This window comes from Antedon bifida, chromosome 8 (assembly GCF_963402885.1).
Source record: "Antedon bifida chromosome 8, ecAntBifi1.1, whole genome shotgun sequence".
Classification (NCBI taxonomy): Eukaryota; Metazoa; Echinodermata; class Crinoidea; order Comatulida; family Antedonidae; genus Antedon; species Antedon bifida.
In genome coordinates, this window is record NC_136233.1 from 9,303,536 (window position 1) to 9,327,875 (window position 24,340).

The 24,340-nt window shown below is 32.6% G+C and overlaps 1 protein-coding gene and 1 long non-coding RNA gene across 2 annotated transcripts; both read left to right on the forward strand.

The window, feature by feature from the left end:
* The first annotated feature begins 284 nt into the window (after positions 1-284).
* On the forward strand, positions 285-3,575 carry LOC144849857 (uncharacterized). Its single transcript, XR_013614010.1, has 3 exons — positions 285-347; positions 616-674; positions 3,137-3,575. It is a non-coding gene; the product is annotated as an uncharacterized LOC144849857 (long non-coding RNA).
* Positions 3,576-7,808: 4,233 nt separating this feature from the next.
* On the forward strand, positions 7,809-23,037 carry LOC144850537 (uncharacterized). The gene is made up of 8 exons (XM_078707823.1): positions 7,809-7,964; positions 9,245-9,306; positions 10,107-10,550; positions 11,905-12,030; positions 12,586-12,627; positions 21,280-21,333; positions 22,021-22,170; positions 22,990-23,037. Exons 1-8 carry the CDS (start codon positions 7,835-7,837, stop codon positions 23,035-23,037), a joined length of 1,056 nt encoding a protein of 351 aa, XP_078563949.1. The 5' UTR covers positions 7,809-7,834.
* The last annotated feature ends 1,303 nt before the right edge of the window (positions 23,038-24,340 follow it).

Sequence of the window (24,340 nt, forward strand, 5' to 3'; positions counted from 1 at the left end):
AATTGTCACAAAAACATGGAAATTGTAGCCAAGTGTCAAAGTGACACATTTGGTTAGATTTTTTTTTTTTGATGAATAGCATATCTGAGTTTTGTGTCATCAAAGGGAAGGAAATACTTGATAAAAACCTGAGCAATGGTAAAAGTTGTTTCTTGAAAGTGATAAGACTTTTTTTTCATACTGTATATTGTGGATACACCTAATTTGTATAGATAGACATTCATTTCCATAATTTCAGATTTCCCACTTTATATATTGTAGATTGTCCTTAAAATGCAAGTTGTCTTTTTCTAATAAATTTCTGAAAACATTTTGGACCAATGAAAAAAAAATTGTAATTCAAAAAGGTAAGATTCTGATTTTAATGTAGGTGGATACACCTTATTTGCATATATAGGCATTAATTTCCATAATTGAACAGATGTCCCACTTTTTTTATTTATATTATAGATTGTCCTTCAAATGTAAGTTTGGCTTAATGAAGAATATGTTTCCATACTTTATCAGGTCCAACTTGTCTTGTTTTATATTGTTAAAGTGTCCTTCAGAGTTTTCCTAATTTAAATAAATGCATTAATTTACAGGTGTCCGACTTTTCTTTTTTTTAAATTGTAGGTAATTATCCTTCAAATACAAGACATTTTGTGTCAATCAAGAACATTTTTATCTAAGAGGTAAGCTGCCAATTGTGATGTAAATGGTTATACCTAGTGTACCTTTGCATAGATAGGCATTTATTTGAATAATATAACAAGTCTCAATTTTTATTTTCAACAGATGGATAGGCCTACTTATCTACTGTATGGGCCTAGTATTTATTTATTTTTAGGGGTTTGGAATAACACTCACTTTTTAACATAATTAATTAATTAAATTAATTATTCATTATCTATAGTTTTACTTTTGCCATTTCAATTAAAAAAGAATCATGGAGAATACATGTGCTCCTACATGGATGTTGTCATTTTAAGCATTGTTGACAGGATTGCTAAGTAAAATTACAATTTATTGCCTTTTAAAGTTCATATTTTGCAACTTTTAAAAATGAAAGAATTCTTTGAGTGCCTCTTTAATAAGCTGCGCTCTGATCTGCAAACGCAATGGTAACTCATAAGGGAATGGTAATGTCTTTGATAGGAAGCATATTCATTAGAAAATTTGCTGATATATGTTCAGAAAAAATTTAAAAGTAAACTCATAAAGCTAACAGTGGATTCTTCAAAGTTAGGAATGTCTTGTTGAGTTTACTAATCTCTCCCCTGTCGCTGTTTTACACACGATAGATATATTCGGTGAAAATGTGAAGCGAAGACGTTACGGTATTTACTATAAATCTGTGCGGGGAGCTAAAATGTCCAGACAACTAAAAGGCAATAAAAGGGTCAACCACGTTTATAAAGACATTTCTAAAAAAGTAAAGCAGGAGTACGGAATAGACTGAAAGCTGAAGACCCTGCGAAAGCACTGTACAACATTGCAAGACAATAACTCTAGGGGATCCTGTGTATTTGTGCTCTCACTACATCTCTATCACTAGGGCTAGGCTGTTGAAAGTGAGGTGTAAAACTTTAATTATCGACCAAATAAGTGAAATCAAAACTACTACGAACTTCGTTAGGTCTACTATGTTTATCGGGAAAGCGGAAAATACAAACACAGTCATTACCAAATGTGTGTGTGGATATCAAGAGTTCGAGTGGGGAATTCCTCGAGAGTGGAGTTACAGTGCCACGCTCAGTATACTTAGGTCAAACACAGACTTCCGGCTCACGAATGGCAGTTTGGGTAAAAAGAATGAATTTTTACACAACCACACAAGAAGTATTTTTAGCAGAAACAGGGTACTCAAAATACGGTATAAAAAATACCGTATTTTATACCGTATTTTTATACCGTATTTTGAGCAGTTGCAGCAGAAACAGGCCCAAAATAACGGTTATTTAATTGACAGACGCTGGCCTTGAGTCAACTACACTGCAGTAATGTTTGAATTGATCGCCAGAACCCATTGCGTTTTGGGTAATGCTGACAATTTCCGTCTTCTACTTTTTAATGTCGTATCTCTTCTAATATAGTTTATTTAGAACATGATAAACTCAACTTGTCAACATTATGCTGGTAAATCTTAGTATGTCCAGTTTGTAAATGGGATTCGAACACCTCATCCGATATGCTCTACTGCGGCTATAGATAGCATGATAGCTGCCACTTCAATAAAATGATATCCTATTGATGTTTAACAATGATGCTTTTACCCACACACAACGGCTAATGATCGAACATTCACATTTGACCTACTAGGTGTGCCTTATGTACACCTGAATTGTAATTGGAAAGTAGCATTCAATGATTGACCGACAGACTTTAAAAAAATTCTAATTTACAACATAGCCAATGATCAACCCTAACCCTAACCTTCGACCTAAGTCTATGTTTTCGTCTCTAATGTTAAATCAGGGAGGTTACCTCCCTGGTTAAATACACGCCTGGTTTGTATTTGAGACATTCGATGATAGAATTGGAAGTCATGAAAATTTGGATAAGTCACATAATCAGTCTGAACTCGGCAAAAATTGCCAAATACGGTTTATATTTGCACCTGCATGGGCTTGTGATAACATAGACATTAGTCAGGATGAAGAAACACATAGGAGTAAAGGTCAAGCAACTTGGTATACTAATTTTAACTATAATTAAATAATTTAATGAGAAAGTTTAATAGATTTGTTTGTATAGGGTCTATGTCTAACCCTTTACACAGTTTCAGTATTTACATTTTGAAGTAGTACTGTGCTGTCATGATTGAACTAGGATTCTGTGATTGGTAAGTACAGTAAGCATGCGGTGTCATTGCCGTACTATGTTGATCATTGGAGCATGACAAATGTTGCCAATTGAGGCAGATCCAGAATTGTTAAAAGGATACAAAAATAAATAATCCTGTACTAATTCCACACATGCAAATCTTAAGGTGCCCTTATGTCGACGTGGAACTCAACTCAACTCAACTGAAATCCAAAAACAAAAGAAAATCTAGGTCTGGTGACAAATTTATTTTAAAACAAACTAGTATTTTTGTTTAAATAATATATGTTAAGTTTAAACTAACAGCTTGCCTTTGTTTCTTTATAAATAGGGAAGGTGTAAAATAATCCAGTTGACAGAGTGGTTAAGCAAGTCTCTCAATTTTATACAGCAATTAATTCAATCAACAGTTGGCTATATTATGGAAACTGTTCCTTAGGTGTGATACTGTATTGTTTGGTATGTAGACCACATTAACCAAATGAAGTGAGAATTAGGTTTTTTATTGTTAGAACATGAAACAATAACAGCCAGTGGCATAATTACAATGGTGATGATGTGTGTTATCCTAGGAACAGTGTGCACATCTGTTGACAAAGTTATTCCAAACCGAAATGAGGTGAAACTGCCAGCTAGTTAATGTTATTAGATGGTACTATGAACCTATACAATATGGACCAACAAAAATTGGATACATTTATTGCTGATAGTAATTTTACAGTTGTATTTGTAAAAGAATCTGCATCTAAATGATTTAAATTGTATGATGAGTGCACATACCTGTCAACTTTTATGGCTTTGTTTTCTTCTTTGGAAGTTTCAGAAGTACATAATGTGTTTCAGATACATTGCAAAATGATGACTATATATATGTCATTTCAGCCAATGTCCATCACGTCATTGATCCCTCTATCTTTTAACAATAAAAATGTCCAAAAATCATTTTATTATTCAAGAAGGTACTGTATGACCATATAAGGTGTTAGTGAGGATGCATTCCCTGACCATCAGTGCTGAGGATGTTTTACTGCATTTTAATTGAATTTTCTTTTAAGAACTTATTTTTATTTTTAGTTATAATTTTTAAAATAGTAAGGAGTAGAAAACCCGGAGAAACGTCATTATGGTGGTAGGTGAAGCAGTTGAAATGAATCTTCATAATTGGCATAATTAATAGTTCTTAAGTAAGATATAACATCAGTGGTCCTGTCAGATGCTGTTGGATGTCACACAGTGTTTTTTTTAATGTGGAGAGACGATTAGTCAGGTACATTAAAAAAGTGATTTTGATTTTTTTTTTTATATCAAAGAAGTTATAAAACTTTGTGTGCTAAAAAATGTATACTGGTGCCACAGGATCAATTAGTGATGATAGAGCACCAAACTGCTCTTTATCCATGTGCTTAAAATGTTATCAAGTTATATTGCTAACCAAAATGAGGTGCAAACTAACGTTTTATTGCTCTTACAAGACAGGTATTCTAAAGGTGATGATGTACTGCTAAACTGGGCCTTTTTATTGGCCCATCTGTTTAAAATGTTATCCAGTCAATAGTAGAGGTGAAGAAAGAAATTTGCCAGTTGCCCTTAGATCTTCATTAACTTTGCAACAACATTTATTTGTTAATTACAGTTTATGGGAGGAAATGGCCTAAGGGGGTTACTATTGAGACAGGGTGGAAGCAGGTAGGCCTAATGGCCTGTCCTCTACTGTCAAATCTGAGGTCATTGGCTAGTATGGCTAGCCCTACCTGGCAGGCTGTAAATCTATCAGACCCTGTCTGTTGGGACGGTGTTTCTTGTAAAATTTGTTTCCTATAACTACAAATCAAACTAATTTATTGGAAAATGTATTTGTGACTGTGAGGGCCTAGCCAATACGTTTTTACTAAAATCATCAAACATTATTAAGTAAATTGAGGTTTTTAAGATTTGAGAATTTGAAAACTATAACTATATACCCATATTATTTTAAAGTTATTTATTTTTGTAGTGATAGCTGCAATAGAAAACATTGCAGCGTCTATAATATTTGTGTTTCGAAGACCCAATAACGAAATGGGGACCTAGGGCCTACAGGAGAGCTTATAATACGAAAAAAAAAAAGTAGTAACAGTACAGGTTTCTTTGGTTTTCCGTGGTTTTGGGTAGATAATGACAACATCATTTTATAATTATTCCGAAATAAACAAGTAGAGTATTTTGTATGAATCAAGTTGGGTCTCCTTTTTCCTATGACATTATTATTCAATTCAATTAAATTAAATTTATTCCGGATTTTACAATACAAACAATAAAACAATAGAGTCTGATTTTTAATATTTCTCTTTCGTATTGTACGGAATCGTTTCTCTTTTCGTATACAGTAGAGTCTCCATTTTCGTACGCAAGATTTTTTTTTCGTTGTGTATTGTCTCCATTTTCGTATTATTTAGCATCAATAAACACTCTGGCAACTATTTATTTGTTCATACGAGTTTTATCTTTAAAAAAAATGTGTACCATGTTATTATACTCGTTTCCGTTCATATCATAGTTTTATATTTGTATGAAATTCAAATTTCTATTTTTTACTATTTGATATGAAAAGTTTAACCTAGGCCTATGATTAAGATGTACCTAATCGGACACGTCATTTTGAACTTTAAATGGGCTGAACTACTGTAATTGGGCTACCAACCCATAACGAAAATAGGCTACGATAGACACACCTACTAAGCTACTCCGTGTCTTACTAATGCTTATTTTATTTTTTATGTATAACATGAGTCAATGTCTCGTATCACAAGCTCTCCAGTAAATTGAATAATACAAACGTCGATTTTCATTAAAATATTATAACGGAAAAGCGTTAAACACACGATATCCAATGGCTTCATTTTCTATAGACTTACAGCAAAGTTAATGTTTGTTTATTACCGAAGATCCAAAATAACACATTTTCGATCGTTCATATTAATGTAAAAGTAATGATCTAGTTTCTTGTGGTATTTATCCTTTTAGTTTTAATTAACATCGAAATAAACGATTGTGACGAGTTCGGATGCAAGACCTAAAAGCGACGCACGAAAACTTGATAAATGTGAGGACACTAAAGTGATTCAATTTGAAACCAACATCCTATTTGAGTTATTCACCCGTCTTTATATATGACGACATAATTATTTCAAATTCACACTTTTTGATAGATATGAATGAGGAAGCAGCTTTTTACCTAACACCCACTTCAATGAATTGGTGGTGCATTAACAATGGCTGATAATTAAATTAGCTGCTTGATTTATATAACTAATTGATAACATAATTAATAATATTTAATTAATAATAACAAATCCTTCAAATTTAATTATATTATAATATTTCCTGATAAATGAATTGTTTATGTATATAAGCATTTTAACGTTTTTAACTTTTAATTGTATGTTTAATCTGAATGTTCGGTAGGCTATTTGTACGTTTTACAGAAGTCCCTAAATGAATAGCGGTAGGGAAGAGCGGCTACGTTAGATTGACACTTGTATTCACGTAAAGTAACGTTTAACTAATAATAATAATGTGTTTCACTTATTACTTATGATTGGTTTATACAGGAACATTTGAGAGATATATGGAACTAGAAGTTAAGTAGTTCAGTCACACAATACGAACGAATGTTAGGATTAGGCTAAGCTACTATCTGTCAAAGTATACAAAATGTGTTGAAACTAATCGCTCACAGATCCTAAAATAAAAATCTGGTTTTTAATTGAATAAAGTCTGTAACGATGTGTACCGAACAGAGAATCTCTGTTTCATCACTTACCGCAAGTGGACCGCCGATCTCTCAAACAAGACAACATAAAATTAATTAAAGTTTCGTATAATGGCAGTCGAATTTCTCGCACAGTTGTTAATACCAAGTTCATTGGTTGTTGAGTTTTAATTTTAATTGATTTTTATCGTCAGGAAGACGGTTTATGAAGGACTTCAAACGTCTTCCCATCCGGTTCCAATTCATCAAACCAGAAATCTGGAAAGTCGATTCATGTCAATGAGATGCGACAATATAATAAAACATTTAACATTGTTTAGGGTCTTATAATAAGGTTAAAACAACAACGACCTGTTTATATAAATTGAAATATTGAATCCCAAATGTTAAAGTAGTGGAATAATTGATCGAGTTATTTTATTGTCTGTCGGCTTTTCAAATGTGCCGCTGATCAGTCAAAAATGAAAGTCGTTATTGAAACGTAAGCCGATCACCCATTGTTTTAACTCATTAATTCTCGGTTAATTTCGGATGGACTTACGCTAACTTTAATGCGGTGAGGTGGTTATTAGACAAGTTTCTTGATGAATAGCATACACCCATGATTTTAGATTTTCCCACACGTTAGGTGATGACATCAAAAGAGCCGAAAAGGAAATTAAATACAGCGCTAGGCCTCTTAACAAAAAGACAGAATCCACTCATCAATAACTGTCCTCTACAGGACTGTAGCGGTACCGGACATTTACTTTCACACGTTGTTGACCACATGGACCAATTGACACACCGCACAAGATACAGTAATTTCACCTATTACCCATTTATTAGACCGAATCCTATTGATGTGGTGTACACATTAATATCAATCAATGCAACTAGAATCCCGACTAGAATTCGTCCGTATTAAACGTTTTTGTGCTTTTTCTATTTTCCCTTTTTTCTTGAAATTTTAGCGCGCCTTTAAATGGAATACAGTATTTTGTTGGTTTTTAATTGTTTTTCTGGGTTGTTGATGGGCTTTCACGCTAAAGTGTCACTATCATCATCAACACTAGCCGTTGTGTTTGATAGCCATGATGGTATTAATCGGGCGATGAAAAATACTGTATAACTGAAACTTGACTGACAGTACATTGTATACTCAGGGTTTCCCTGTTACGTACGTACTACTGGTGTGTAAACTTGAAGTTACGAAAAATAGCGCCCTCAACAAACAATAGTTATTTTTAACGTCTAGACATTTTACCTCCATGTTTTTTCTGGTTTGTTTACAAGACGATGGCGGATAATAATCTGAATTCTGACAGTATTAGAGATTTTTTAGCCGGGAATGGTGGGAAAGCAAGAAATTCAGATGTTGTATTACATTTTAAAGAATATCTCAACTACCCTGATCCAAAGAAAAAAGGTGAGATATTCGTTTACTTTTAAGCCCAATGAAAGTTGCACTTCCTGGTTCAATATGTTACTTTACACCCCAAATCGGAGAGGTACTGCCCGTCCCAACATAAAGCCTCGCCCTTTAGAAATTGAACTCGGCCTAGCCTAGGATTAGTATTAACTATTATATAACAAAACGGTTAGTCCCTGTTTTAAATAAATCATGAACAGGTTTATATGTCATTTTGTTTGGTAAGTAAGAATAAGATTATAAAAAAAGTGCGATCAAAAATAAATAAAATTAAATAAAAATCTAGGCCTAGCCTAGGTAGGCCTAGGTTTTAGTCTAGGCCTACTAGCCTATTATAGTCTATTATCTAGGCCTAGCCTAGACTGAGCCTTAGGCCAGTGAGTTGATCCTAAATAGGGCTAGGCATAGGCAACACTACTAGGCTATCCATAGGCCTAGCATAGGCCTAGTACAACAATGAGTTTTGAAACCCGGACACTACCCATTCAGCCATCCAACTGGCTTCTTACAATGTACCGATATAACACATACATTAGTATTTTATCAAAATCCATAGGGGGCACTATATATGCGTAGATATAGCCTGGAAATTGTATCTACGACTAGGCATAGAAGCAGCCATTTCGTTGAAAAAAAAGACCAAGACCATTTGTTGCTACACACGATTAAATTTTAAGAACTTATTATATAGATATATAGCACTGGAAGCCTGACATTGCACCCAAAATATATCCAAAACCCGACGCTTTTTACAGTAAAAACCCTCAATTACAACAAATGGCAAATCCAATGAATGACCTTCCAATGATCACAATCCCGGTTTAATACCCTTTAAATTAAAAGCTTTGTTTCGAGTAGCACTGTCATAGAAATTCTTCATTCTTTAAATTAAAGATTTCATATTAAACAGAACTACTCAAACAAAAGTCAATCACCCACTGCCAACTACAACCATCCACTAGACTAAGAAGGTCTGTTTTAACACAACGCATATTGTAATGTCAATAATCACAGGTAACAATTGGAAACAATGAAACTACATCAAAAGGATTTCATCTGATAGCTTCCTTTTCACAGTGCCTGATGGGTTCACATACCTCAATTGTGTTGTATTATAATACTAAGTCAAAACAATGAACAAAAGTACTGTATAGATGAATAATAATAAGTGAAATTTGTGAGTGATGGATAGGGTAGTTTGTAAAAATTTGAATAAATTTGAATATTACAATTTAACAGTGTGTTTAAAGAAAATTAAATTGATTCAAATTCCACAGAATATTACAGACAACGGTTCAAGGAATGTATTAATCAAGTGGCTGTGAAGAAAGATGAAAATGTGAGTATACAGTAGTTTCTCATGTAAATGTTTAAAGATGTATTGAAATTGAAACACAAAAAAATGAAGGTCAAAATATTCTAAATTTAAATTGGCCATATCAAAGTAATATTAAAGTTATTCACTTTAAGTCGAAAATTCAAGCCAAAAGCAACAAATAATTAACAGATAAATTAGTTTGTACATTTCGTCTGGAAAATCTTCGCGAGCGAAAGTAAACAAAGATTTCAAACCACGAGTACGCATTATGCATATGCTAATTAAGATTGTTTACAACTCGTCACGGTTGAGAAGGTATTTTCACACAGATCGTGAAGAAGTTTTATGATTATGCATACAGAGTAGCCAAACAAGCACGTTTCATTATCGGATATGTTTTGATCGAAAACTTTGACTGGAAGTCAAAGTTATTTTTTTAACAAAAAAACGTCTGTATTTCAGTTAAATGATTTTTTTTTGGACAAATTTTTGGTGATAGTTAATAACTATTATGATACTTCAAAATGACCCACCTTTTTTCGAAATCTGTTATTTTTTATTTTTTTGGAATTAGTCAAAGGGACAATACATCTTTAAATACTGTACTGTATTGTCCCCTGAAACATGACAAATAAAGATTAATAAAATCAAGATTTTTTATAGGGCAAACAAAAATAATACTTTCGAATTTGACAAAATAATGGTTACCGGTATTTATTTCAACAGACAATTTGTTTAATTGCATATCAGTAATTCAGTAGGTTGTGTATGATAGCATTTATTTGATGTTTCTTCATACTCAATTACATTTTTGTTTCTAGGGTACTAAATTCATTGTGTTAAGGAAGAAATTTAGAGAAAAAGAATCAGTTGATTCAGATTCCTCTCCACGACAAAGGCGGATTGGACACCCACATCAATATGAACAGGGTCCATTAGAAAAGTCACTAAATCAATCCATCACTGAATCAAGGTGGCGAGAACAGATAGAACAAAGAGAAGAAGAAAAACGACAGGCAGACAATTTAAGACAGGCCGCAAAGCGTGAAAGAGAAAGGCGATTAGAAACTGAACGAAAAGCTGCAGCAAAAAGAGAAGAACAGGAGTTGAGAAGAATACAAGAAGAAAATATGAGACAGCAGGAAGAACGGTTAAAGGAAAAGCAATTTGTTGATGAAAGGACTCAAGAAGAGGCATCAGTAGATATGAACGACTCTTTGGATAATAGTTACACTGGACCATCAGGACAAACCGATGTTTTACGTGTAAGTCTCAGTTATCCCCATGTCAGCCACAAATATAATGATTAATAATAAGCTAATTCACCTAAAAATTATTCTTTTGAACACATTAACTTTTAATCATACATTAAATTATAGAATTACAGTGTACTGTATGTGTTTTTAGTATTGCTACCCAGTATAATTTCAAATCCATTCCTTCCTTGAATTTTTTTTTAACTATCACTATCTTCATAACCAATGTCATCCTGATCACCACCATTGCCATCACCACCATCTTAATCAGCATTATCCTTATCACCGCTGCCATCACCCTGATCACCACCATTGCCATCACCACCATCTTAACCAGCATTTTCTCACCACCACCTCCGCCATCACCCCATCATCACCACCGTCGTCAACACAAACATCATAACTAGCATCATCCTCACCACCGCTGCCATCGCCCCATCATCACCAGAATCATTTTCATTACCACCGCTGCCAGTGCCATCACCAACATCATCACCAGCATCATTGTCATCACCATCATTGCCATCACCCCATCATCACCAACATCATTTTCATCACCACCGCTACCTACCAGTACCATCACCAACATCATCACCAGCATCATTGTCATCACCACCGCTGCCATCACCCCATCATCACCAGCATCATTTTCATCACCACCGCTGCCAGTGCCATCACCAACATCATCACCAGCATCATTGTCATCACCACCGCTGCCATCACCCCATCATCACCAGCGCCGCTGCCATCACCAACATCATCATCAGCATCATACTCATCACCACCGCTGCCAGTGCCATCACCAGCATCATTGTCATCACCACCGCTGCCATCACCCCATCATTACCAGCATCATTATCATCACCACCACTGCCATTAACCCATCACCACCGCTGCCATCATCATCAGCATCATACTCATCACTGCCAGTGCCATCACCAACATCATCACCAGCATCATTGTCATCACCACCGCTGCCATTAACCCATCATCACCAGCATCATACTCATCACCACCGCTGCCAGTGCCATCACCAAAATCATCCTCATCATCACCAGCATCATCCTCATCATCACCAGCATCATCCTCATCATCATCACCAGCACCAACTTCATCACCAACTTCATCACCAACATCATCACCAACATCATCACCAACATCATCACGACCGCTGCTACTATCATCTGAACCATCACCATCAATCATCATCGTCCCCACACTAACGTCATCATCATCATTTAATCACCTTCATCAATTTTAGTTGTACAAAATATTATACCTTTTTATGTTGTTTGTTATTTTTTAAACCCTTTTAATTTTATTTTATTGTATGTTTTTATTTCCTGAATATTTCCATGGTTAGTCTAAAGAAGGTGAAAGGATAATTGAAGAAAAAACTCAAATTTCAAGCGTTACAGATCAGGTCCAAAAAATTGATAGTTCTTTTGATGAAGATACCACCCCACAGAAAAGAAATTCTGGTCTACAGGTAAGGAATAAAAATATGAAATATGCATTTAATAGAAATATAATTCTAAATGTATGAGATGAAATGCGAGACTATTCCCTGTTGTATATTATTATCCATATGCATTTATATGCACACAGGACCAACTGAAACATTGTTTTAACTTTTATAATTTTTTCCTGTATAGTATGTACACTGCACTTATTATGAGAAATTCCATTACATATATGTTGCATTATAAATGCTTTTATTACATATTGTTTACAAAAATTATATTAACATCGAAGAAGAGCAACATATCTGAAGAAAGCAAAATTATTCTACTGCAGTTGTTTCAATAACTACATATTGTTTACTTTTTTTTTATAACAAATATTTAGAAACCCTTTTTAACTACACTGTTTATTCCAAAACTGAACATCTTTATCAAAACTAAAATCATGTTATACAGTAAAAATATTAACTGCAGTAAAATTATTTTGGCATGATCTCTAGCGCTTCACATTCAGCGCCATATAGATTTTGCGTTTCTCTCTTTGAATTCAAAAACTAATTTTGATGTGTTTATTTTTATAGAGAATCTCTGAAGGAAATAGTGGGAGTGATTCAACATTAAATGTAAGTAATTATAATATTTATTCATTACCAAAATTTCATATTTACTACTTTTGGTTAACATTTTAATGTTCTTTAAATATCTTTTTATCTTTAGTTGCATCAAACAGTGTTATTATTTCTCTTTTCGTTCAGCACAACATTTGGTAACTCACTTTTTGTTGATGTTTTCGTTTCATTCTAATAGGGCAAAGCATAATATATATTATAACACCTTTAAAATAAATTCCCATTATTTGATTATGGGTCACATGGTGTGCAATAGTACAAGTACGTACTATTGCACGATCATTAAATAACACTTTTTTCAATACATTGGATGATGGAGAACTCATAAAGATTCATTTTTTTGTATACTGTAGTAACATAACATAAATCTCTCTATTCATCTCATCAACAAACAAAAACAAGCAAGGAGTAAAACATATTTTTAACGATGAAAGGGACCTTCAAGAAACCCAAAGGGGCTTGTGATAGGAGGCCCACTAAAAACTAGTTACATTAATTAAGGTACCGTAAAAAAGAATAAATAAATAATTATAAGAACAACTGATGATATAATATAATTATTAATTATACATTGATTACTGGTTTACCAAAAAATAATAGGAATAGACTTAGCTACCGGTAGGCAGGTTTATCATCAGCGATTGGGGATCAAAAAATGTTGTCCTCTTGAATGTGTTTTAAACTTGCTATTTACTATTTACAGTGGAAATCCACTATGACCAGCCTGTGGCAATTTACTTGCTTTAGTTACAAGTTGTACTGTAGTGTAAGTGGTTTCCAAGCAAAAAATTTCCATTCATGTCCGTTGACGAGACCATGTTAATTTGAAAATGTAAAAGGTGTATTTATTTGTAGAAGTATTCAAATTGTATTCTTATTACACATTTCATACTGTGTTATTTTAAGTAACATGAAATAATTAAAGATATATTGTCCCAATTTTTTTGTTGAATGTCATTTTAATGTCACATAATAGTTTGACCGAAAACTGGATGGAAAAAAAAAAATATTTACCTTAAAAAATGTAATTTAAAGCAAAAAATACTTAAATTGTCTGTCACTGTCAGACAATAAGTTTTTGGTTGAAAATAACGGTTTATTTTGTCTTTTTATAAGTGAAATGATATTTTTTTTTCCTACTGAAATGCAAAATGGCCTATTAAAAGTCAAATTTTATTAATTTTTCGTGTTTTTGGGGGACAATACATCTTTAAAGTAAACATCTAATATACAGAATAGAGTGTTAATTCCAAATTTGCGTTGTCTCATCTGAAAATCATGAACATTCAGGAACATGAACTTTACAGAATTTATTATGGCCTAGTCTAATCCCATGCTCAAAGTATAATCCCATCCCCTAATTTAGGCTAAATTCAGACACAGGACTTTGTTAATCCATTAATGTAATCCCAGTAAACAGTCAATACCATGTCCCCCTAATTGTTGGCAAATTTCATAATCGGGCCTCTGGGACTATACTCGGTTATACACAGTACTTATTTGTTTAGTTCGAAAACTGAATTCAATACATGTTTAATATAAAAGAAAATAATCATTGAACTTGTGACCTAGCGTGTAGAAACAAAGTGCTATGCTTCGTCACAGTGCCAAATACACTTACAGCACACAAGCAATTTGATGTAATTCTCTTCAAAGCATGTCAGCAGACTTGCTTATTACTCCGCTCACTGATGTTTTACAAGTACTTTGACATAATTGGTCATTTACGTTCACGTTTAACGTCAATCACTGCGATCGCTGACCAGCTCAACGTGGGTGCGTACAAGTCACGTATCCTCTCTGTAGGTCCTCTTTTCCCAAAGGTTGTGCCAGTACCCGTCATCGGCCTAATGTAATGCGACATCCCACTTTTATTTTAAACGGTGATGGACGCACAATTTAATATCTTAAGATATATATTTATAATTTGAAATGCCGGCTGACCGGACACGAAGCCCTTGGACAAATCAACTATAATTCACCGGCTCATAGATAATGGCCAATATCAACTTTTTCATCTTTGTTGTAGGCTAAATTGTCTATGTAGTTAATTTGTGTATTAATATGTTGTTTTTTGGCAACAAATTATGTGAAGTCCCATTGGTGTAGTTGTATCTTGTTTCTCGTCTATGACTAATAAAAGTGTAAGCCATCATGTATGAATGATAAAATAAAAATGGTCAACATAAAGCAAAATTAATGTTGACAGTATCCCATATTTTTTTTTATTGTATGACAACATGCTTTATACATTAAACATAACACTAACACTAACAGTAAAATTATTTCTTATTTTCTGAGGTAACATTTGGGCAATGATTAAACTGGCTTGTAATTGAAGAAAATGGAGGTCTGATAATCAAATTAACAAATTCAAACCTTAAAACAATCTTGACAACATTTTTAGAAAATTGGTAAAGCAGCCCTACTCTATTGTAAAAATCAAAGGCCTTCAGTTAAACAGTAAAAACTGCGTTATCAATAATGTTGTGTAATGTCTTTTTTACCATGTTGCTACAAGTTGTCAACATAATCAAGAGTACTCTCTGCGTAAGTGTATTGTTTCCATAATCACAACCTACTAGGTTCATCATCATGGTGACTGTTCTAGGCGCACTGCAGCTTTTTTGTATGAAAACTAGGCTTAAGCCATCACAAACATAATGCATGCAGGCTTTGCTGTTTAAAATAGCTTTAAATACAATAAAAGTGTTTTTAAGTTAAGGAAGAAAAAAACAAAATGTTCTTCCATTATCTAAAAAAACAAAGGGTTACTACCTTCCTTTCGCAATTAACTTTAGATTATTTTTTCGCTCATCTTTAATCTAAAGTAGCTTAACAAATAAATTTTAGCAATTAATTGAATAATTGGTTTTTTAATATTGGAATTGCTACCATTATTTGTTTACGCACAATGATGATTTTTAAACGAAGATGACTTTTGTTTGATAAATCTTGTCAATGATGATTTTTGACTTGTTTATAAAATATATGTAGGAAATGTATGACAACTTCATACTACAACACTTCAGTTGTTCCGTTATTGAGGTGCCACATCTGATCCATCAACACCACCATTTTAGCATATTTCCTGTGGGACATTTAACTTAGCCCTGTTTAGGCATAAAACTATTTTACAGTTTAGTCTGATTAAGATTGGAAAAGATGGATTGCCTGACAATATCAATATACATGGCATCATAATTAGAGATTTTACAGTTTAAAACTATCTGGACAGTCAAAAGATGCTTTTATAAATCTTTAGTGGTACAAAAGTGAGTTACATATTACCAACCCCTTGTTTCAAATCATCGTGCTTGTGCCAGAACAAATAATGCCCAAACATAAAAAAACATGATTCTTCATCCTATAGTTTGTGTTGATATAACATTGGATCTACTCCAATTTATGATACTCCATAATGTGGTTTTACACACTCTTTCTCTATCGGAGTTAAATTGGTGGTCTATCGGAATTGCAGTTTAATATGTTACGCAAAAAAGCATTCGATAACCCACGTTTGGGAAGCATAGCATTACATTCGGAAACCTATCAGTTTAGATAGTTTGTCAATAAAGTTACCTTAATAAAGTCAATTTAATAATCTCTCTGGTTACCATGAAAAAGTTTTAGTTGACTATCAACAAGTTTTGGAGCACACAGAAATCTGTGTGTATAGTGAATTTTATTTTTCAATTTTTTTTTTCAATTTTATGAAAAACAGGAAAAATTGTCTTTAGAAACATTATCAATGATCTTATATTATTTAGATGATTTCTTTACAAATTATACATTTGATAGTTTGACCTTAGGGAGAATTGTGTTGCATAAGATTAGATGTTTAAGAGTAGTGTAAATTTCTTAGTTTTATTTGATGACAAATGGAGTTAGAATAATGTAATCATTTAAATTCCTTACCTAATTTACATTGTCTGTTGCTTCCTAGTGGTTTTTGTTTAGACATAGATTTGACCGACTAAAGTCAATCTCTTTACTATTCACAGCCAGCTTTGTCTGTATAGTTTATAACATGTCCCCTACAATCTATAATGTCAGATTTGTGTGAGCTCTTTAGAATAGGCTATTAAAGATTATTCTACATTTATGTGTGGATTTAAGTTATAGAATTATTTAAATCCCAGTCTAATTTTTTCTGGATGTTTATCTTAAGCCTTTAATTCACGCTAGCAAACTAGCATTTTTAGTTACCTATTTCTGAGAATGGTAATGAAATTTATATTTTATATTCTTCCTACTGAAGCTCAGACCTAAAGCCGATTTTCCACTAGACAAATTTGTTCGCTGAATCCAACGTTTCGAAGAGAAAAAATCGCCTACTCTCTTTCCACTACATGAGCGAATAGCTTCGATGTTCATGTTCCTCGCGTGGTTGCTGAGCATTTCGCTTCGCATGAGTGCTCATGAAAGCGTCATAGCTCATTTCCTGAGCTCTGATTGGTTGCGCAATATTTCGTTTTGCAAAAAGTAGAAACAATTCGAACTAGTAAATTTCGCTGAAATCAAAGGAACTACAATTTGTCAAAGAAGGGAGTATGAAAGACAGAAACTTGAATACGCATGCGCATAGCATGATGCTTTCGATTCACGCGAACAAGTGGATTTTCGTCTAGTGGAAAATCGGCTTAATGGACATAGTGGGACATGATTTCTTAGTACAGTAAGTGTTTAGCACTTCAAATGTAGATTTTCTACAAATTTGCTTGTGTTATATAACATCAACATTTCTTTTTAATCTGAGAGAAAATTTGAAAAACTGGCAACATGATGTTATGTTAGCCTGGAGATTCAAGCCAAAATGGGAGTGTTGGCATGGCATGTATGCAACCATTGTAAGGGATGCTCTTTGAGTTGAGAACATACTTAGTAGTCAATACAAAATCTATACTATCTACTAATTTTCTAAGGCTGGTACGATAGGTTAAGATTAGTCAACACTACTTAAATCAATGGGTACTGTATATTTGACTTTTAATCATGTGTATAGAGAAGTCTTCATTCATTTTTTTTGGCAGCCCAAATTTCACAGACATTATAAGATAAGTCTGAAGTGATTCTTAAAAGATAACAGTAGATGAAAACAAATATATTCAATTTAGGATTTGTCGATAAACTACTACATATTGTTTCAACCTCGAACAAGCCAGATTTGTTTAAAAAGACTTTTAAAGATTATAGGTAACTAAAGATTATCTTCAAAGACTTTAAGTTCTGTTTGACAACAAATGGATTTAAAGCATTGATTTTGTTACCTAATGCCTTAAATTTACTTGTTTAGTATAATTGTTTTTTAGTCCAATTGTTTGGAAACAGATTTTGTCAGTAAAATTGAAATCACCTGAGAGTATACCTACAGAGTGAAATTTTTAGTTTAGGCTTTGTTTAATAATCTTCTTATATTCAAACAAATCTGAAACTAGTTTGGCCTCGAAAGTAAAACCAAATTTGTGTTAAAGTCATTGTATGACTGATGTTTAGGATTAGTCTGGGTTTTAATGCGTTGTTTAACAAGAATTTTATGCAGGATTAGTAATGTAAATGCTTAAAAGTTACATAACATTCTAGTGTACAAGTAATTTTAGTCTGATTAACTGCAATAAAATTGAAAATGAATGCAATTGTATGGACTGACTTTACGAAGAAATGAATTTCGGTTTTCAATTCAGTACATTTCGTTTCGACGTTTCGTTTTCATGATGCACCCAGGACTACCGCAGCTGTTGAGGCTTTACCATCATTGTGTGCATGCTCATTCAGAATGACTTGTAGACTCAATAGCTACATAGTCGAGGGCATTATGAATGCACACACAAGAATGCTGCTATGTATTAGAATCAAGTATTACCTGTTTCTACTGAGAAACGCATATTTTGATAGAATGGTACAGTAAAGTATTTCTTTACCAATCAATGTCGATGGGTCCCACCAAATAAAAACCCCAATTTGACCTAAAATCAGATGATCAACTAAAGAGCAAACATTCAGGCCTTGTCTTTAAAGGCGAGTGAGTGTGATCACTCACCTAACACACTCCTAAACTGCCCTTGAGGAGTGCGATTTACAACACGCCTAAATTTGGTAAACTTCTACACACCAACATACAAATAGCACACCTACAGCATCCCTGAATGTATTGAGGAGTGCAATTTGTAGCACACCTACAATTTTCAAAAGACAAGGCCTGAACATTTACTCTCCATACAGTAGGTTAACGTCAAACATAGTTAATAATTCCTTTAATAACTAGAACGGCACTCCGAGAGTGCATACCTCCGCCTACTGTAAATTTCTCCTACATAAGATTTCACCGGGAAAAAACAAATGCTAGTATATATCTTTTTTAATTTTGTGTCTTAATTCTGTGTGCAATAATGCTAATTTCACTACAAGAATGTGTATGCGAATTTGGTGTACCGGTAATGGTTATATAACCAGCCTTTTAACTAACAATAGTTTCAGTTCAGTAACGACAAAAACAAAACAGGTGAATTTGAAAAGAAATAGGTTTTTTAAAAATGGTAAGTATGTATTTTGAATCAGAATTTGCTATTGTACAAGATACGTGCAACCACCCACGTTGCATGCCTCATTTTTCAACCGTATATCGTTTTAGAAATGACCTCATCCTCACCTAGTCCATACTCAGTTTCCGCAAACAATTTTGTCATTTTCTACGTATCAATTAATTTACAATTTTTAGAACATATTTATGAGCAAATTCATTACAAAAGAAAATTCCTATGTGATAATTTGTCATTATTTTGTGCATTTTATTGTAAAAACAGAGAGAATGTCCTTTTGACTATAGTATGGAATGTCACTCTATCATTTAATGTCATCCTTCTCACGCTAATGTCACATGTTAAACATTATTTAACGTTTCATCTTTATTTACTTGGTGACTCACCAAAACAACAATGACGGCTTATTGTCTACCTTTATTGTATGATGGCACGCAAATAATCACATTTAAAATTGTACACAAAAACTGTGAAAGTAATGAAATATTTTCACGGCGCGCTGACAGCCTTTACTCATTCAACAATGACAAACCATAAAATAATAATATTAATTTATATATTATGACCAAGTAATAGTAGCAGTAAGAAATTTGGAAAAGAATAAATATTGGAATTGCTATACAAGCCCATAAAAAACTGGATTTTTACTTGGGGTAGCGGGGTTCGTTTTTTCCACAATATAAAAAAATTCGACGAAATGAGGCTACCTAGGCATATTCACCACCAGTTCAGCTGCTGGTCTATAGTTTGTAAGGGTGCGTGATGCAGTGTGTTGGAAGTTGGACTACTGATTATGGGTTCGTAACGCTTGTCGAATTGCTTGTATCAGTGGGCAAGACACTTTATTTACTGTATGTTACCTTGTAAGGTCAACACACAACTTTGCACTGATTATAATACTAGCTGCATTATTGGAGTAGTCCATACGTGTTCGATCCAAAAATGACCTGGGTAATATGTACAGCACTTAGAAGTTTTACAGTATTAGGCTCATAATAAATCCAGGATATTATTATTAATAGTGGTTCTTTTTGCGTTATACTCATATTTTTATAGAATTGAAAGAAATCTTGGATCCATATTTGGCCTAATTTAACAAAAATTAGTAATACAAATGTTCAAATTACCAATTCACAATTGTCATATTCATAAACCTAAATGGCTCTACAAATGAAATAGAACAATATTCAAAACTATTTAGTTACTAATATTATTCAGTAATCATTAATATGGATTTTTAATATCAGATTATGTAAATGAAAAGGTTATTAATAAATTCTGTTGACCTTTTAAATTGCAAAGGATTACTTTAATTGATAGATTAAGTTGTAGCCAATTATTAAGCTAAACAAACCAAAGAGGGCAGCAAACCAGTAAGTTGGGTCTGTCTGATGAACATACTATTGGCAATCAATCGATATTTCCAACATAGCGATCCCTATTTGCATCAGGCTCAGGTGATTGAGCCATTAAACCACCTCAGCCAAAATGTAAGGCATAGAAATATGGTTCGATATACAGCCTAATTAACAATACAGTTATGTATTATTTTTCCACCATCCTTTTTATAATTGGTTATACTACATACTGAAATAGATAGATACGTGTCACAGGGTGCGTTTGAGCTACACACCATTTTGTTAGCCATACTATCACTTAACACTGTGAGAGGTACACCTATATGTGAAAAAAAATGTCAATTCTCCACAACCCGGAAATCTTCATCGTAATGTAACCCATCATCCGATGCTTTGTTTACAAATTTCCACAATATGGTTGTAATTTAATAATACAGAAACATTTTTTTTTGTTTTTTTGGTGCCTGTGTGTACATATCACTCGGAAAAATACTGAAATGTAGTTTTATAATTTGAGGCGGTTTACACTAAATCTTGGCGATCTTCATTGTTTTATGCATAATTCTATTCTGCTAAGTTTTGTCTATTTACTGCTGCTGTTACCATTTTTTTGTCTTTCCACAATTCAAGAATCACAATCTTGTTTATAAGCATCGTTATATCTATCCTGTAATTTCTGTTAATTCTCACATCATCCTAACATTTTTAACCATTTTCAACCATTTCTAAATATTCACTTTTTTTTCCAGAAAGATACACTGTCTTCCTCAGAGTCACAAGCGTCAATAAGGTCCACTGTGCTTGTAAGATAGCTTCATCATTTTTGTTTTTATATTAATCATAATTAACTTCACTGATGATGATATTGATCATTTTAGTTATATTAGTATAACAGTGTCTTACAATGGCTAATTTCATCATTCTAATATTTCAGTTAATTATATATAATATATAATATTTGATTAAAAATAACTTAAGGAATGACAATGCTGTTGCTGGATCTCAATAGAGATACAAAGAAAATAAGAAAAACAATAGAGTATTTCCAACCAGAAGGAAATGCCAAACTCACAAAAAACACAATTCCTTCGTCAGAGCTAATTTAAAATATAAAAGTTTCACGTACTGTTGTTAAATCAGGCTTTTAGTAGCTATATCTACCAACATCAAAATGATAGTTTAAAAATACAGTCATACATAATTCTAAAAAAATTTAGTAAAAAGTCAGACAGTTCCAATATTTGATGAGGGATGTGAAACTAAAATGTGTCAAGAAAATAGTATTAATTATTATGCAATGCTTTATTAATGGATTATACTTGAAAAAAGTTTTCTAAATTATCTAAAAGGTTGATGACATGATCTAAATTTTAATATCTGAATTAAATTTAATTGTGCTCTTTAATTTGCAATGCAGTCCATGCAGTAGGTAAACTTGATATATAATATACATAAGATAAATATATATTTGAATTGTATTTTTTTTTCAGAATGACAAGGAAAGATTATGGATTATGTATTCAGCTCAAAACGAACTTGCCAAGCTAAGTTTACTGCTAAGTGAAAACAAAGATTTAAGTCATTCAAAGGTTTGTGTTCATTTATATTTAATAGCTTCATTGTTATTTCATTGTGTTGAGGTAGTTATACAATAATACTAATCTTGATAATTAATTAATAATAAACTTTTCGTATTTCTCCCCCACTTTGTGGAGAAAGGGCTAATGTTGGTTTATCCAGGTACAGTAAGTGACACTCATAGAATACCAACACCATTTCTGGTTTGTGTATTAAGTAGCTTAGATAATTCAATTGATCTTAACTCTGACATCTGTAAACAACAACACAAAATAATGCAAAATATGGGCCTGTTTCTATTGATCAAAATAATACAGTTTTGAAAGAATGTTATTTTCTTGCCAACAGAAATAGGTCCTTCAGAAAACCACAGAAAAAACCGAACCATTTAAAATACAGTTTTAAAAATCCCAATTGATTCCGATCTTGATTGTCAAAACCGGTTTTAAAAATACAATAACGGTCTCATCTCAACTGAATGTCGTGAGCATCATGATCTGACTATGGTATCATTACACCACCAACCATGAACTATCACTAAATGAGTAAAAATGTTGCTGCATCATGATTTTTGTTATAATAATAATTAAATCACTAAAAACCAGTTTTAAATATTTTTCTATAGAAACAGGCCCTTAAACAAATAATTAGGTAGGTTTTTTTCATCGAATTAGTCAAAAATTAGTCCCCAAATAAATATAATTAAAATCATAAGCAAATACTGTAATGAAGCATCAATAATATACAGAACTTATAAACAATTTAACTTATCTTAAACAAGTCCATTTCTTTTATTGTTGGTTGTGAAGTGAAGGACAATAAATTTATAAAAGATTAAAAACTATAAACACTATATCAATATCTTCATCTTCTTTATAAAGAAAGATAAAAATGTTGAAAAAAAGAAGGGAATTCAGTTGGCAGCCTGAAAAAAAAAACACAAACAAAACCCATTTCATTTTAATAGTATAAGTACTTGTTATTACAAGTATAATCCCACAATCCATCTCTCTGGAGTTTACCCTGTCACTTACAATGCATGTAACAGTTTTTCATGTCCACCAGGCCCATTCATCTAAGGAACCTTTATGACCTTAAATGTTTCCCCGCTTTGTTTCTAAAAATGTTCTTTCAGACATATGTAAAGTCGTGTCATTTGTACAAGACTCACAAATGTTTACCTCATAAATTTTAACTCTGTAGGTTATGGTAAGCTATAGAGAAATCGACAACTGGAAATTGATGTTTGTCGGCTATTGAAATGTGTTTGACCAAGGGGGAGGCGGCCAAGACTTAAGACTATAACTTAATTAAAATTGATTATAAGATTTAATATAGTTTATTTTCACAAAAGTAAAAACTACATTTCAAGAGAAATGCTCCTTGAATTAACATTTCAAAAAGGTATTAAAGACAACATTGAATGGTATTTGAATTATAATGTGTTGAACTTTTAGTTTAATAACCTAATATAAATATAGATAATAATAACTATAAATAAAAAAAAAGTCTCTGAAAAAGGGGGGTGGGGGGGGGGGAGGGGGGCTAGGGGTGGAAATTAAATACAAATATAATCCTTTTATTTGTTGCCTATAGATTACGTCTAAAATAATCTACTGAAAAATAATTCACTCGATCATGTTTTGTATGTGTCTTGTTAAACCCAAAAAAAAAAAAAAAAATGCTGAATGAAGTTCACCAAACTAACAATTTGTTAATAAAACTTCTTTTTTTCTAATTAACTAGTATTTAACATTTTTTAACAAATAGTTATATTTTTTTGCCAAGTTACCATCTGTAAATTGTAAATTCAACTTGACGTGATTATTTACTAAAAAAATGTTCTTACTTTCTTCTACTAGTCAGGTTGCTCATGTTGCTATTTTTTTTGTTTACAACTAGCAAAAGTTTATAAAAGAAAATTTATAACTTAATAGTAGTCCAAAAGTAGTGTACTGTATAAGAATGAATACATTTATTAAAACTTATTTAATTCAACTAATAATACTTATTTTCTTTTTCTATTTCATGTACTTTTTATGAACTCTAGGACTTTATTAATGTAAGTATTTTCTCTTGTTTATTTACTCGTTGAGATAAGTATTTTTATCTCTCAATTCTTTCCTGTAATTAATTTCTTTTTAATATGACAGACTTCAAAAGTTAATATTAAATGATTATATTGAGACATTATGGATTTAAAGATACCTCAAAAAGGATGTGTCCGACACT